At 40.3% G+C, this 14,208-nt stretch overlaps 1 protein-coding gene across 6 annotated transcripts in view; it reads left to right on the top strand.

The window, feature by feature from the left end:
* ap3b1a (adaptor related protein complex 3 subunit beta 1a) overlaps positions 1-14,208 on the top strand; it is a 63,838-nt gene that overhangs the window by 35,767 nt on the left and 13,863 nt on the right. For 4 of the 6 annotated variants that reach the window (XM_015040267.1, XM_015040271.1, XM_015040266.1 and 1 more), the window contains 4 exons: positions 6,704-6,932; positions 9,175-9,259; positions 11,384-11,481; positions 13,689-13,827. In XM_015040267.1, the coding sequence (XP_014895753.1) occupies positions 6,704-6,932; positions 9,175-9,259; positions 11,384-11,481; positions 13,689-13,827 (551 nt within the window). Of the gene's footprint in view, positions 1-6,703; positions 6,933-9,174; positions 9,260-11,383; positions 11,486-11,710; positions 11,713-13,688; positions 13,828-14,208 lie in introns of those variants that run through there. The other 2 variants (XM_015040270.1, XM_015040269.1) reach the window with 2 other exon arrangements.

The following is a 14,208-nucleotide window of genomic DNA, read 5'->3' on the forward strand; positions in this document are numbered from 1 at the left end:
TGGTTGTATTTACCCAGAATGCCCTGCGCTGTAGTCCGTTTCCTGCCTTCGGAGCGGTCTCCGGACCGCTTGCCCTTCACGTCTCCTTTTGAACCAAACCAGAGTTCACTTCAGTCGGAACAGAGTTAAATTTTTGGGTCCGCATCAGAGTTTGATTCTCCCCAAACAAACCAGACTTTCTAGACAAAGCGACATGGAGTTTGATTAAAGTGGAGTATTGGTGCGAACGCACCCTAAAGGTTCTTCCTACTGCCCCCCCCCCCCCTTCCGATCAGTTTTACGTCAAGTTAGCAGGTAGTTTGCGTTTGCCCGCCACCCTCCTGCCCCTCTGCCTTCCTGCCTGCCTGTCAGGATGACTGACAGCTGCTCTCAAGCCAACATGGATGCAGCTGGAGTCTCGTTAGTCAGTCTCTCCTCTCAGGTGAAGGCCAGGGAGTAATAGCGAATAGAAATGCAGATTAGAACAGGGAACTTTTTGCACGTCGCCATCTGATTTAGAGTCAATTCTATGCATAAATACATGATGGGGCTGCAGAATTCATAGACAAGGGTAAATAACCTCACCTTTACTCACACACTCTCATACACACACCACCTCGTGCATATGCACATTCTGCCCCCCTCTCACACACACACACACACTCACACCAACTGGCCCCAGTGTCATTTCTATTTCTCAGCAATCTGCCCACAGAGGCAGCGGTTGTGTCTCAGCTGAGCGCTCGGGCCCTTTTAGAGAATTACTGCATGGTTATCAAAGGCGTTTAGATTAACCCCGGTCACTGTCTTTGACCCACCTCCCTCTTCTGTCTCCTGCTCCTCTCTCCCCTCGTTTCTGCATGCTACCGCTCTCTCTAATAACATTTTGACATCAGGATCTTTCACAATTGCCTCTTAAATTCCCCCCCCCCCCCCCATCCACCACCCCCGAACCTCTTCCGACCGCTGTCCGTGTGTGTGCGGCAGCGGGGTTGGGGGTGAGGGGGTGCGGGCGGCCGAGGCTGATAACTTTTCATTCATAATTAGCGGTCGGCGAATGGGGCCGCGTTAGGGGGAAATTGAACTGTCAGCGGCGGGGCGCGGGGCGTTTGACCCCATCACGCCCAGAGGGGCCCATCATAATTTGTTCATTTGGTGTCCATCAGGCGGGCGCGGGCTCTGCCCCCTCCTCCTCCCCCGTCTCTTGCCTCACCCCCGTGACCTCCCCATAGCACCCCTCCCCCCCTCTGCCTCACACACCGCCGTAAGCTCCAGGGTTCACGTCTAATTATGAATCAGCAGAAGGACCTCCAGTGCCGCGAATATAGCGGCTCCTGCCCTCCAAACCTCTCGCTGCCACTCAAACTGCAGAGATTGCTTCTTAAATAGGAAGAAATGTCCGCGAGGAAGCGGTCAGTCAGGTGAACCGGCCGCTTGTTATGGAGAACGGACGGGTTTTAAAGCATCTCTTTAGTCCTAAAAATTTTGGTCACTCTTTAATTTTTTTCCCTGTTCTTTTCTCTCTTCACTTGTGTTTATCTTTCTCTGAATTTAACTTCTGACTAGGCCTGTCACAATAACAAATTCTCCCAGAAGTTACCGTGAGATCGTTCTCAAGTTATATAATGGTAATGGCATAATAATGAAAGAACATATTCTCAAAGATCAATAAACTTTAAATTCTAATGAAGATTTAACACTAGAACTGGAAGACGTTTTAAAGATCCAAAATAAACAAACAACAACAAATAAATTGAACAAAGGGGCTAGTTGAGTCTAAAGCACCAGATTTTGGTAGAGAGAGAGAGGAGAAAAACGATAAATCCTGCAAATGGAAATTATTGAGCTTGTTTTAATTTATCATGCAATTAGTTGAGTTGTTATTGATTGTGACATGCCTACTGCTTACATTTATGATATGTGAATTTGTTGCCATTCAGAACTTAACACTGAATGACAACGTCCAGTGTTAATCTTTTTCAGGGAAAAAGATGCTAATTTTAATTGCACATTTACAAACGTACAATTACACGTTAATATTTTTAGTTTTAAAATGTTTTGGGGTTTGTTTGTTTTTTTAGATTAAATTACATTCCATTTTCACAGGAATTGTTGTTGGTGGGATTCCTTCAGTCTACGCCTCACGTTCAGTAAATAGATGAATAAAAAGTGTGTGTGGCACTTGTAAAACTGGATGAAGGACACTCCTGCCTCTGAATATCAATCCTCTGTTATTGCTAATCTGCCTTAATGATGAAAAAAAAATCTAAATTAATCATTTGAGAAAATCTAATTTCCTGAAAAATTGACACAAATGAACTAATCTCTGTATATGTGTTCTGGAGAGGCTCCTTGTCAAGTTAAAGTAGGTTTAGGGCGGCTGTGCTAGCATTTATTTAATTCAATCTGCAGCCAAGGTCTTTGTGACGCCCCTTCAATTAATTGTCATCTTCAGATCGAAGGGGGAAACAGTCAGGCCCTAAAAATCAAACACATGTCCCCCTTACCTTAAACCTGCCGATTCTTGGAGAGTTTAATGAAATCCCAAGTGAACAATATCTGCAACAAACAAAAACTAAAACTGGATTTTTCAGTATATAAACCATGCGTTGTTGTGCACTTCACAGCTCTTTCGTTTCAACGCGAAGCCCCCCCCCAACCCCTTAGACTTTTTTTTTTTTTTTTTTTTTTTTTTTTTGAGCACGTCAGCGGGATTTTCAGGTCATTTGCCAGAGAGGATGCTGGGAACGCGGCGTCCGTGCTCTGAAGGTGACTGGCGTGTCTGTGTCATCCATCACTGGAGCTTCCTTTAAGTTGATGCATAATAGAGCCTCTCAATCAACTTCCTCTCTCATTGTCACCTTCCTCCTTTCCTGTCCGGGACCGAGTCTCCGAGCCCAGACCCGAAGGGAAGAAGAAAAGAAAAAAAAAGAGACTGACAGAGAAGTCAAGGTTACATCCCTCTCCCTCTCTTATTTACACTTGAGGTGTTATGGGATTGCTCCGCGCAGCGTAGAACAACAGCGGATGGTGTGTGGGCACTCGTGTCAGCCTTTAACTGTCCACCATGTCAAATTGGTGATAATATGCAGTTTGAAGCGCTGTCCCCGTCCCCGTTCAGACAGGGGGGGCGAGAAGGCACACAGGAGGACCTTGAAGGCGGGATGTCTCTGTCAGGGAGGTAAATCTCCGTCGTGACGGCCTGGCAAACATTACGGCGGGCTTTATCGACACCGACTGCTCCGACACATCCAAAAGTGGTCCGATAAATTTGCGTGGCGGCGTGACGGCCGCGAGAGACGAATGTTTTTGTGACCTCTGTTACAGACGCTACGATGGCCTAGTGGCAGAAGATGCACGTTTTATTTTACATTTCTTTTCTTTTTTTTTTTTTTTACCTCAATTGTTTTTTTTTTTTTTTTTATAGTGTCTCTAATCTATCTGCAAGTTTGCTTTTCCTATATTCTTAAAAATAATTTCAGAGAACCAGTAACTTGTAGATGTTACGATTGCGGCTAACTCCATGGGTTTTTAATAGAAAAGTTTAAATTTTAGGGAGGCACCGATCCATTTTGTTCACTTCCGATACTGAACTTCATATATCGGTATCGGCAGACACCGATCTGATACAGAAATCTGTGCTGAATTGACTTAAAACTTTTTATTTTTTTAACATGGACATAAAAGGGCTGAATTACATATTTATTTGCCAACTCTGCATCAGTACAGCACACTTAGATAAACTTATAGCTTCACAAGTTTAGTCAAACAACACAAATGTAATTTGTTCAGCCAGTGTAATTAGGAATATTACACTGATTTTATTTTTAAAATATTTCTTTAATATTTAAAAAATAAATATTAAAGAAACTGCAATTGATAAAAACAATAGGTTGACCGCATGTACAATGAAGAAAACTCAGTGGAACAACTTTATAGCCGTAAGAAAACCACTAATCTGTGAGACTAACCAAAATGAAAATCTGCAAATTGTGAAGGAGAATAAAGTTTCCACTCGGGAGCGAAATAAGAAGGTTGTGTGACCTGATGAGTGCTGTTGCTAAGAAGCAGATGAAGTGATTTACCCATCATGCCTCGTGTCTACTATAGCGCCCCGTGACTACAGCGCTATGATCCGGTGTTACTGTTGTTGTTGAGGTCAAAGTTCAGCACCGTCATAGGTAATCTGACTACCTGAAGATGCTGAATGAGCAGGTTATCCCATCAACGAGACGTTTGATTTGTTCACATTCAGCTCCACTTATTCACAGATTTTAATACATTTAGTCATAGATTTTTTTTTGCACCAGTTGTCCAAACATTAGATTGGAGCTTATGGAGAAGCAGCATTCAGCTTCTATGCTCTACAAATCTGGAACAAACTCCCAGAAAACTGCAAAACAGTTGAAACATTGTTAAATGTTAAACCGAGGCTAAAATCCCACCTGTTTAAAGTTGCTTTTGATTCATAATAACTGGAACTTTGACCAACATGTTTGATGTTTATCGATGATTTTAATAACGACTCTTATTTTTGTTACTGGTTTCACAACGTTTTTGGTTCACATGTTTTCATGAAGCAAAGCATTTTGAACTGCGTTGCTGCTGAAATGTGCTGCACAACTAAACTTGATGTTATTTAGACTGTGTGTTAATAAGAGAAAATCTCCAATTACTTAGACTTACCAACATTCTTAATTTCGCATCAACATAATAGAACCTGAATGTCGTATAATCAATTTGCACTGAAATAAAAACGAGAACGGATCGAAAAATAAAACCCAAGATTAATAATTGACCCCAAATGACACATTCTTATCACACCTTTTGGGTTTCTAAGTTTGTAGAATCATTAAGTTTTTTTCCAGCCTTATTTTTTTTTTAAAATACTTTTCATTTCTCTGTTTTTCTAATCCTCTTGTCCCCATTTTCGATTGATATTTTCGTTTTTTATTCCCTGAACTCGGACTGAGTGCCTTCTGGTGACAATTATTTTTGAGTCTTAATCAATTTTTTTTTTAGTTTATTTTAGTCTAATTAGATTTAATTAGTGCTGTCACTCAAGAAAGAAAAGATCTGACTTTTTTGACAAAAATACCCGTACTTTTTGTTGTGCTTGTTGTTTGCTTTGTTTTGTTTTGGACACAACACAACACTTCTGCTGTTTATGGACATTATGTGATAATTTTCTGCTTTAAAACCACACACACACACACATTTTTCCTGCTGTATTGTGTTGCCTTGTGTGGGCTGCCTGTGACATCTCGTCTCTCTGAGAGCAGGCAGTCGAGAATCTCCACACCACAGAGTGCGAACGGCGTTCATCTGCTGTAACAGGATGTTAATTCCACAGATAGAAACTAAAACGCCGCCTCCACCTCCTTTCTTTTTAGCGCCTCTCCGAGGTAATACAATTTCCTGCCTCTGAAAGGGTAAAAGCTCCTTTTAAACAGCCAGCCAGAGGCAGGGGCTCGGGGCCGAGGCAGCCACTTGTGTTTCTATTCATTAGGGGTGTTTTTATTCAGCCTGCTTTGCCTGAGCATCCGGCCCATTTTCATCTAACTCAGCTGATTGAGGATGTTTCCTCGATGCACTCCTCTTCACCTTCCAGACTTAACGAAGGGAGAGTTCTTTGCTAACAAGAGGCGCCTTCTAGCTGTTGATTAGAGACGTTCAGCTGTATGAGCGTTCGTCACGTGACGGACGGATATTCTTGTGTTGTCCTGGCCTTTAGTTTGGATGCAGTTGCAATTCCGGGGGGGGGGGGGGGGTGTTGCTCAAAGATCAACACACCCAGAACCGTAATTATGTCAAAGCTGTATGAAAGATGTACACATTATGGTTTTAAATAAAAAACAAAAACAAAAAACTAAAGTTTTTTTATTCTTTTTAGCTGCAGATGCATCCTTTGCTACAAATGATCAGGCGTTCACTAATGGAACGTTATTGCATCTTAGACAAATGTTTTCCTATTTCTAAAAGGTAATTAATTACTTTATTTGCATTTGTTAGTGTATTTTTAATTTTATGTAAAAACCGCTTAAGTTATTAATTGACAAGTCTGCAGAAAGTGTCAATTTTATTATGCAATTAATCGATTGCTAGTTGCAGCTGTTCTCTGGCTACAGATTGATGTCTGAACTTTGTATAGGCCCTTTTTACAAAAGAATATTCTTTAATCTCTTTCTAACTCTTGGCTGAATGTTTGGGCTCATTGTCCTTGTTGAAGGAAAACCTTTGACTCTTTTTTAACTTCTGACAGATGTTCTTCACTTATTTAGCTCCATCTACATTCCCATCAATCGTTAACCAGCTTCTGCATCCCGGCACAGCATGACTCTGCCACCACCATGTTTAATACTGATGCTCAGTGTGTGTTTTCTCTTTTGATTTTTGCTACACGTCATTCTGAATGAAGTTCTGTTTATGTTGTGCTTCTTGGTCTTCATGATTGTGTTTGTTCTCTGCGTCAGTCGTCTGAGATTAAATTAGAAAGCGGTGGACTCAGTTTACAAATTAGGCATTTCAGATTTCTATTTGTAAAAAATAATAATAAAATAATGTAAAATTACATATACTTTTTAATTCTCGCATACAACTTTGTGTCGCATAGAATCTCAGTGAAATACATTAAGTTGACAAACTGTGTAAAGACTTATCTAGAAGAATCGATCCATCATGGCTGCCTGTTTTTGTCACTGATTTTATTCCAATCTCTCTCCAGGTCACTTCGTCATCGTTTGGCCCCGTGAAAACCTACGAGCTGCTCCACCATATGACGGGAAAAGGCTTGTCGGCCAAGTACCATTTCCCCCGGCAGCCATGCTTGTACCAGCCCAGTATGGTTGCAGTGCAGGTCATCCTGACCAACAGCTCAGATCACAGCCTGGAAGAGATCCATATAGGAGATCGTAGCCCAGGCAGCCTGAACGTCCACTGCTTTAACACTGTTGGTGAGCCGCTTGCACACACAAAAATGCCAACACCCGTTACGCCGTACATTTGCAGCAACAGCATGGAAATGTCTCCTCTGACCGGATAGATGCTTTGTATGAGTTAAAGTCACTTTAAGAAAAAATTAAAAAAAAGTTCACATTTGCTTTAAAGGGGAACTATTATTTAAAACTGACTTTTTTTTAGCTTTACATTATGCTTTAATGTTAGTCTCTCCTCAAAAACATACCTGGAGTGTCGCTTTGATTCTTTCATGCATGATTGAGAATTTTGCTGATCTCCATGGCAACCATTCAGCTTTGCAAAACACCTGGGTGGACCTAGCCCCCCCTCTGAGATGCAGCTCCTCTTCAGAGCTACAGTTCGTGGGCTTCTGACTCTGGCACTCAGCTCCTTCAGACTAGAACCTTTATTTCTTGATACTTTGAGATCTCCTCTTTTCTTCTTTGGCCAAAACTGACAAATTCAAAAACTACTGGTGAGCCACAAAATTCATTAAATTAAAAATACAAAAATTAGTTTGTGATTTACAGGTTTTTATGAAAGTTTATTAAATTTGTATGTCATTAAAGATCAAACACATAAATAGGACTTTTGACTTTTGCTTTATAAAAAAGAGATGATTTCATGGGCCACACTTTGGACACCCCTACTCCATGTCGCTTATTGAGATTTTTCTTGGCTCGTTGTGTTTTCCAGACGGATCTTAAATGATCATCAAATCGTGGAATACCCTCTAAGCCCTTTTAGCCCCACTTCTACTAAAAACAATTAAATAAATAAAAAAAAAAGCAGACGACTAATCACCAGATCTAATCAAGTCACATTTTCATTGATATCGATCAGAAAAAGAAAATTGACACTCCGTCCCCAGTTTTCCGTCTGATAAACTGTACCTTTAAAACCTCTGGTGCGTGCGGGCCCTGAACGCACCACGAGACATAAGCAGTGCGCGGTGAAGCATGCTAAAAGCGCCCTTTGCAGGGGATTGATTGGGCATTGAAGGAACTCATGCAGCCAAACGGTGGGTAATTTGGATCGATTGAGTGTGGGTACGGTGAGCCAGAGGCTGGCTTTAGTTTGGATGAACTGCAGGGGGATGAATACAGACAAAAGCTTTATGTTGAGCTGCTTTATGCCTGTTTGCTGAAGGATGATGATGATGATGAGTGAATTTGCTCTTTTCTGCTGCCTATTGTCATGTAACATTATACCAAAGGACACTGGTGTTTACTTTGAGTTCAGTTTCTGCTGGTTATGTGTGGAGAGGCCTCCTTAAGCTCATCACAATAAGCAATAAATCAATTAGTCAGAAGATGAATTAAAAAGAGCGCAGTAATTTCCAGTTGGACAACAGTCGTAAAAAAAGCAACAAAAAAATCGCTCTCCTTTAAAGTAATTGAAAAGCCGCCATTTTGAGAAATGCTGCAAACATTTGACAGCCAGGACAAAGCAGTCTGACCTTCCTGCCACTTTTGCCTGTTTTCCCTGTCTCAGCTGAATGACTATTTTAGTTTTTACAAACTTCACAATCCATTTTAATTGTTTTGTTTATTTTGGATACTTGAAATGTTTTCTGATTCCAAATTAAATGTTCTTTAGAAATGAAATTGTTTTGGATATGTGAGTTGGTCTACTTGGATTATTATGCTAATATTGTTATTATATTGGTTGAAAATGGCTGTAATGGTCTCAAACCAACGATATTATCGAGTATCACAATAAGTTCTGGGACTATTTATTATCCAGAAAAGTTTACCGAGACAGGCCTAGGGATCCCATCATGCAAATAAAGAAAAACATATCAGCATTTATCAGCAGTGATCACGTTTTCTAACTTGTGTAAAGTCGCTCCAAACTCCATGTGTCGCTTTAAGATTCTGATTCTCTCCAACATTTTTAAACTCCTCGTATTTTCTACTATTTTCTACCTCGGCTCTCCTGATGCTGATTTAGTCCTTGACGGCTCTGTTGCTTTGGAAAGATGCTTCTCCTTCGTATTTCTTCTTTTTTTTTTCCTCTTCAGAGGCTGAATTTGTCGGGAAAGTAGATTGAAGGATAGATTTCTCACACGTGGCGGCCTTGCTTTGCGATGTAGAAAGCACACGCCTTGTAGACGCTTGTCTGTTCCACTCCGCTCTCCCTTTCCTCCATCCTCCCCCCCGCGCCGCATGCCCTGCCCTTGGAGCTCACTCACTCTTCTCATGTTTTTTTCCCCCTCCCCTTTACTTCCACTTTCAGAGCGGCTGGAGCCGGGGGCCTCGGTGAGCGTGTCCATGGGCATCGACTTCAGCGACTCAACACAGGCAGCCAACTTCCAGTTATGGTAAGATAACAGGAAACCCTGGGGGAAAAAAACAAACAAACAAAAAAAAAACCTCACATGTATGACTGCTTGAATCAATTTTGCCAACTGCTAGTTTTGCCTCTCTTGTTTGTTCTTGCTGTTAATTTTTTTTTCTTTTTGTTTTCCCCCCTCTCTTTGCCTTCGTTCCCAGGTGAGACATCAACCGCGATTGATCCCGTTTCACTGGGATAACAATTATTCCCCCCACTCCCCTTCCACTAATCAGTCCCAACCCAAATCAGCCTGCTGAATGCCATTGGCACTGCTGCTCAGCTGATCAATAACCTTATCAGAAAATCTGTCTGAGATGGAGAGGACGGATCAATCCGCTCCAAAATTCTATTCACAGAGCCATCGGTTTGCTTGGCAACCAGAGGAGAAACGTTTCCAAAAAAAGGGACACAAGGCCGTTCAAAATACACGATGCGTTATTAGCATTAGCATCAGTTTAAACTAAAAAGCATTTTAAATGGACTTGACTGCACACTTAATTATATACACGTTATGTTGAGCTATTTAAGCCAGAAGCAACATTAGTGAACATATTTGAGCATAAGCAAATCATTTCCTAGAGTTTTTATTATCAGTCTATAAATATTTTTAGAAATATCCATCTGTTTTTATAAATGAAGGCTTCCCCAAAGCACAAATTGTGTTTTAAAGATTTTGTATTAATTGTGGAATATTCCACATTTGTTAGAAATATATTTAAGTTTGTTTTCACACTTTTCTCAATGTGATTCTTGTGCTAAAAAATAATAATTGGAATGTAGTTTCATTCACTGATGTGTGTTTTAACGATGTTCTGCTTAATATAAATTTTTTCCACTTAAGTTTTTCTCTGATTCAGGTTTTGAAATGTCCAAATTCTCTAAAATCTGGAAACTAGCCCTTTAATTTAGTTCTGGTGAAAAGCCGTGTTTGGATGCTAGCCCTAGCATCATTAACCAGCTGCTTCGTACGGTAACGTTTTCTTAGAGCTTTCAAATAATTTTCTATTACAGTTATATAAAAATGTAATAGAAATTGTTTTTTTTGTTTTTTTTTTATTTATGTTAAGAATGTTTAAATATTGAGTTTTATGGCCAAACGTGAAACACACCTTTATCATCAAATATTCATTAGAGCTTAGACTTCTTTCACCAACCAAAGAAACACGAAAAAAAGAAATTGGATAATGTTTGTGTTGGAACCCTTTCTTTATAATCATCCCAAGGTCCAAGCAAACATGACAAATAAATCATGTTTATTTGTCAAAAAATTTAAAAATATTTTACATTTAAAAAAAAAATCCATGAAAGTGTACAACAGGAGATAATATTTAGGGTTCATTAAGTGTTAGGTTTATTATTTATATGCAACTCAGGAACTGTACCTTTGCTTCATTTGTCACCAGAAGTGTGAAAAACATGCATACCAGGAAACAGTCATTTCATTTTCATTTATTTAGGTTTTTTTATAATTATTATTATTTGTGGTGCAGTTGCTGTGGAAAATAAAGGCTGAGCCCTACTAAAACTGATCTGGATGTTTTGTAACTTTTTGGTCAAAGTCTAAAACAAGGAAGCACTAAAGCAGGGGCGTCCAAAGTCGGTCCTGGAGGGCCGGCATCCTGCATGTTTTAGTTCTCTCCCTAGTGGTGGTAACAACCTCTTCAACAAGTCAATATTCCTCTTCGGGCTTCTAACGAGCCATCATTTGATGCAGGTGTGCTGAACCAGGGAGAGAACTAAAACATGCAGGATGCCGACCCTCCAGGACCGACTTTGGACACACTTGCACTAAAGGATTCTCGTTTGCATTGTTGACCGCAGTACAAGGCCAGTCAAAGCAGAGTTTAACATGCTGCTTTGAAGTAACACTCTGCGGGACGGAGGGCTTTAGTACAAATGGGTAATTCGATTAATCTGCATTATGTTATATGAGTGCAGTTCCAAATCTAATACAGTGCTAAGAAAGTTAAGCCTTTTAGACTGATCACGTGTGTTAACGTTGACAGCCCTGGTCAAGACATTCTGTCAACAAAACAATCTAAGGTCCAGTAAGGAAAGCGTTAGTTTTTTTTTTCATGGACTCTTTGTAATCCTGTTTGTCCCTCCTCAGCACCAAGGAGGACCAGTTCAGCGTGTCCATTCAGCCCGCCGTAGGAGAGCTGTTGATGCCCAGCACCATGAAAGAGCCAGACTTCTGCAGTGAGCAAAGTGAGTGCATGTTTGTGTCATGCTTTTCTCTTTGAAGACGTAAAGAAATGCGTCACAGTCCAACAGATTCTCAGAGACGAGCGTCACTGTGTGTGTAATCCTGATCCACGGTGGTTTTAATTAAATAAAAACCTTTGGCATTGACATTTTCCCTCAGTTTTAATATTTGCTGACAGAGTCTCAGTCCAGGTTTGATGTCTTTACTACTTTAGCTCCTTGGATCAGGCAGAAGTATGTGAATATGCTGCTTGTCTGTTTTCAATGTATGTGAGCCAGAGAACTGCTAGACTGAATCAAATGAGGACTCAGTGTAGCGAGGGGTGACGGCATGTTAGGGCAGTTCATCAGCGGCCCACCGTGTTTTTGTGTTAAACTGTTAAAAGTAACAAAAATTAGGAGGTGCACGAGCAGGCATCATAATTTGGAAATAATAGTGTGAGGCCAACAGGCAGGTGCAGGGACGATGCGATTGTTGCTCAACCCTTAGCCTGGCAGAAGGGCAAGTAAAGCCTGGTGGGCTGCCAGGCTTATAATACACTGGGGGAAACCCTGGGCCTAAATAATCCAACCCGATCCGAGCCCTTAGGCATCATGTCCGAGCCCAACCCGACAAATTATAGGCTTATGCCCAAAGTAAACACATGTTATTTTAATTAAGATATTATTGATTTCGTTTTTAGACTATAATTGGAGTGAGCAGTGTAACTTCTCCCATTTTCTGCTTCTGTTTAACATGTTCTAGCTCCATTTTGTCACTTGTTGTAGTCGCTGTCTGAATCAAGTGCAAATCGTCTGGGATGTGTGATTGATGGGAGCGGAACAGGGCGCATTGTGCAGTGCGCTGTGCTCGTTACTTCTACACCTTAATTTCTTTCGTCCGTCAACAGGGTAATCCATCTAATCACCTAGTTAGACTCTAACAAGTAGAAAACCGCTTTTCAAAATTTCGGTTCGGCTTGTAAACCTAAACCCCACATTTTACTCTGACACCGTCCTGCTTGTGATCACTGTGGGCTTATTTTTTTATGTACACCAACCACTGTCACATAAAACCTATTAACCAAATCTGTTTACACGTGCATAGAGTAACAATAACAAAATGTGTAAACTCTTCCAGCTGGTCCACATCCTCTGGATGATGTGGTTCCTTTAGGGAGCGGAGAGGAACGCCGCCCACCCGTCAGCGAGCTTCTGAGTGCTGCTAAATGCTGCTTCTGCATTAATTAACCTTATTCATGATTGTCTGAGCTCAACTGCACTTAGATAAAAGCAAAGCGAGATTTAAGATGAAGTAACAGCCTGTTCATTCGGACCATTTTCTCTCAAACAAATGTACTTTAATGTATACCATTGGAGGGAAGTCAATAACTTATTTCAGGTAATAGGTTTTTATTATATTTGACAGTGGGACCACTTTAATTTCTACCTAAAATGTTCCTATTTGTCTCAATTCGTTTATTTAAATCCTTTCCCATTACTCGGCACAGATGAACTCTCCTTTTTTTGTTGGTCTTTCGCTCTTTTACACAGGATAGATTATATTCACATGCTGAAAGGTTGTGGATGGTTTCGTTATTCGGTTCTGTACTTTGAGATGGACCGATCAGAATTTCGTGGTCGATTTCGAAGATTTTGAGCAGTTTTGGCAGATTCCAAGCTATACAGTAGGAAGATTTTCCCAAAAAAATGACATGAAAATCATTTTTATAACTCTTAGGTGATTTCATCCGTCAGAGGAGTTTCTGTGAAACCATGTTAAATATGTTCAAAACAGTAGCAAAATATTTTCTTCACATTTTAAACTATCTTTAGGAGCTTTTTATTGATAATTACTGCTGCTAGCATAGCTAGCATGACTGAAACCACACTTTATTTAAGCATTTCTGATTCTGGAAATAGCTAATTGAGCGTTTTCCCTCAGTAAAGACATCCGTACTGAAAAGTGTTGGTGTGATCTGGCCGTGGTTAGGATGTGGTGCATTCACCACAGTATTTTTGAGATACTCATCAGCTTGTCAAGGATTGATTAAGCTATAAATTTGGTGACTCTGGTCACCAGCCAGTTTCATCTGGCATCTGTAAACCTGCGGATTGAATCTTTTCAACTTTTACTTCAATTTTCATACATTTTATATGTAACGTAACAGATAAAATTACGTTTTTGTTGTGTTGTAATTCTTCTGAGCAAATATTTTGCATCTTCTCAGAAAAGCTTATGGGCATGAATGAGACTTCAGCAACCATCACCATGGCAACTGCCAACACCTCCAAGCAGAACATCAGCAAGCAGGTCCTGTCGGTGGCTAATGTAGGAGTGGTTTCATCTGACCAAAACAACCTTCAACGGTAAAACACACACACACACACACCCTCACCTGCATTCACTTCTCTTGTTAAAACATGTATATTCATAACATGTCTTACCGTGTATTATGTATGTCATGATGCTTACACATAGCTTGTTATAAATGTTAGAATGCTCATTTATGTCAGTCTAATTAGTTTTGTGCAGTGGTTCCCAAATGCATGGCTTTGCCAGGTTTTAGTAGGTTTTATTTCTTAGTGGTTGCAGAACTGCAGTTGTGATCACACATTTTAAAGGTCATGTTACTTAAATTGATCATGACAGGAGTTCTTAAACTGAGCAGGGAAAAATACTGATTCATTTTATTTATTTATATATATATATATAAAAAAAAAAAAATTCCCCTCTTACCCTCCGTGGGT

Source organism: Poecilia latipinna, unplaced genomic scaffold (genome assembly GCF_001443285.1).
Source record: "Poecilia latipinna isolate Pla-1442-1.1 unplaced genomic scaffold, P_latipinna-1.0 Scaffold503, whole genome shotgun sequence".
In the NCBI taxonomy this organism is placed as follows: Eukaryota; Metazoa; Chordata; class Actinopteri; order Cyprinodontiformes; family Poeciliidae; genus Poecilia; species Poecilia latipinna.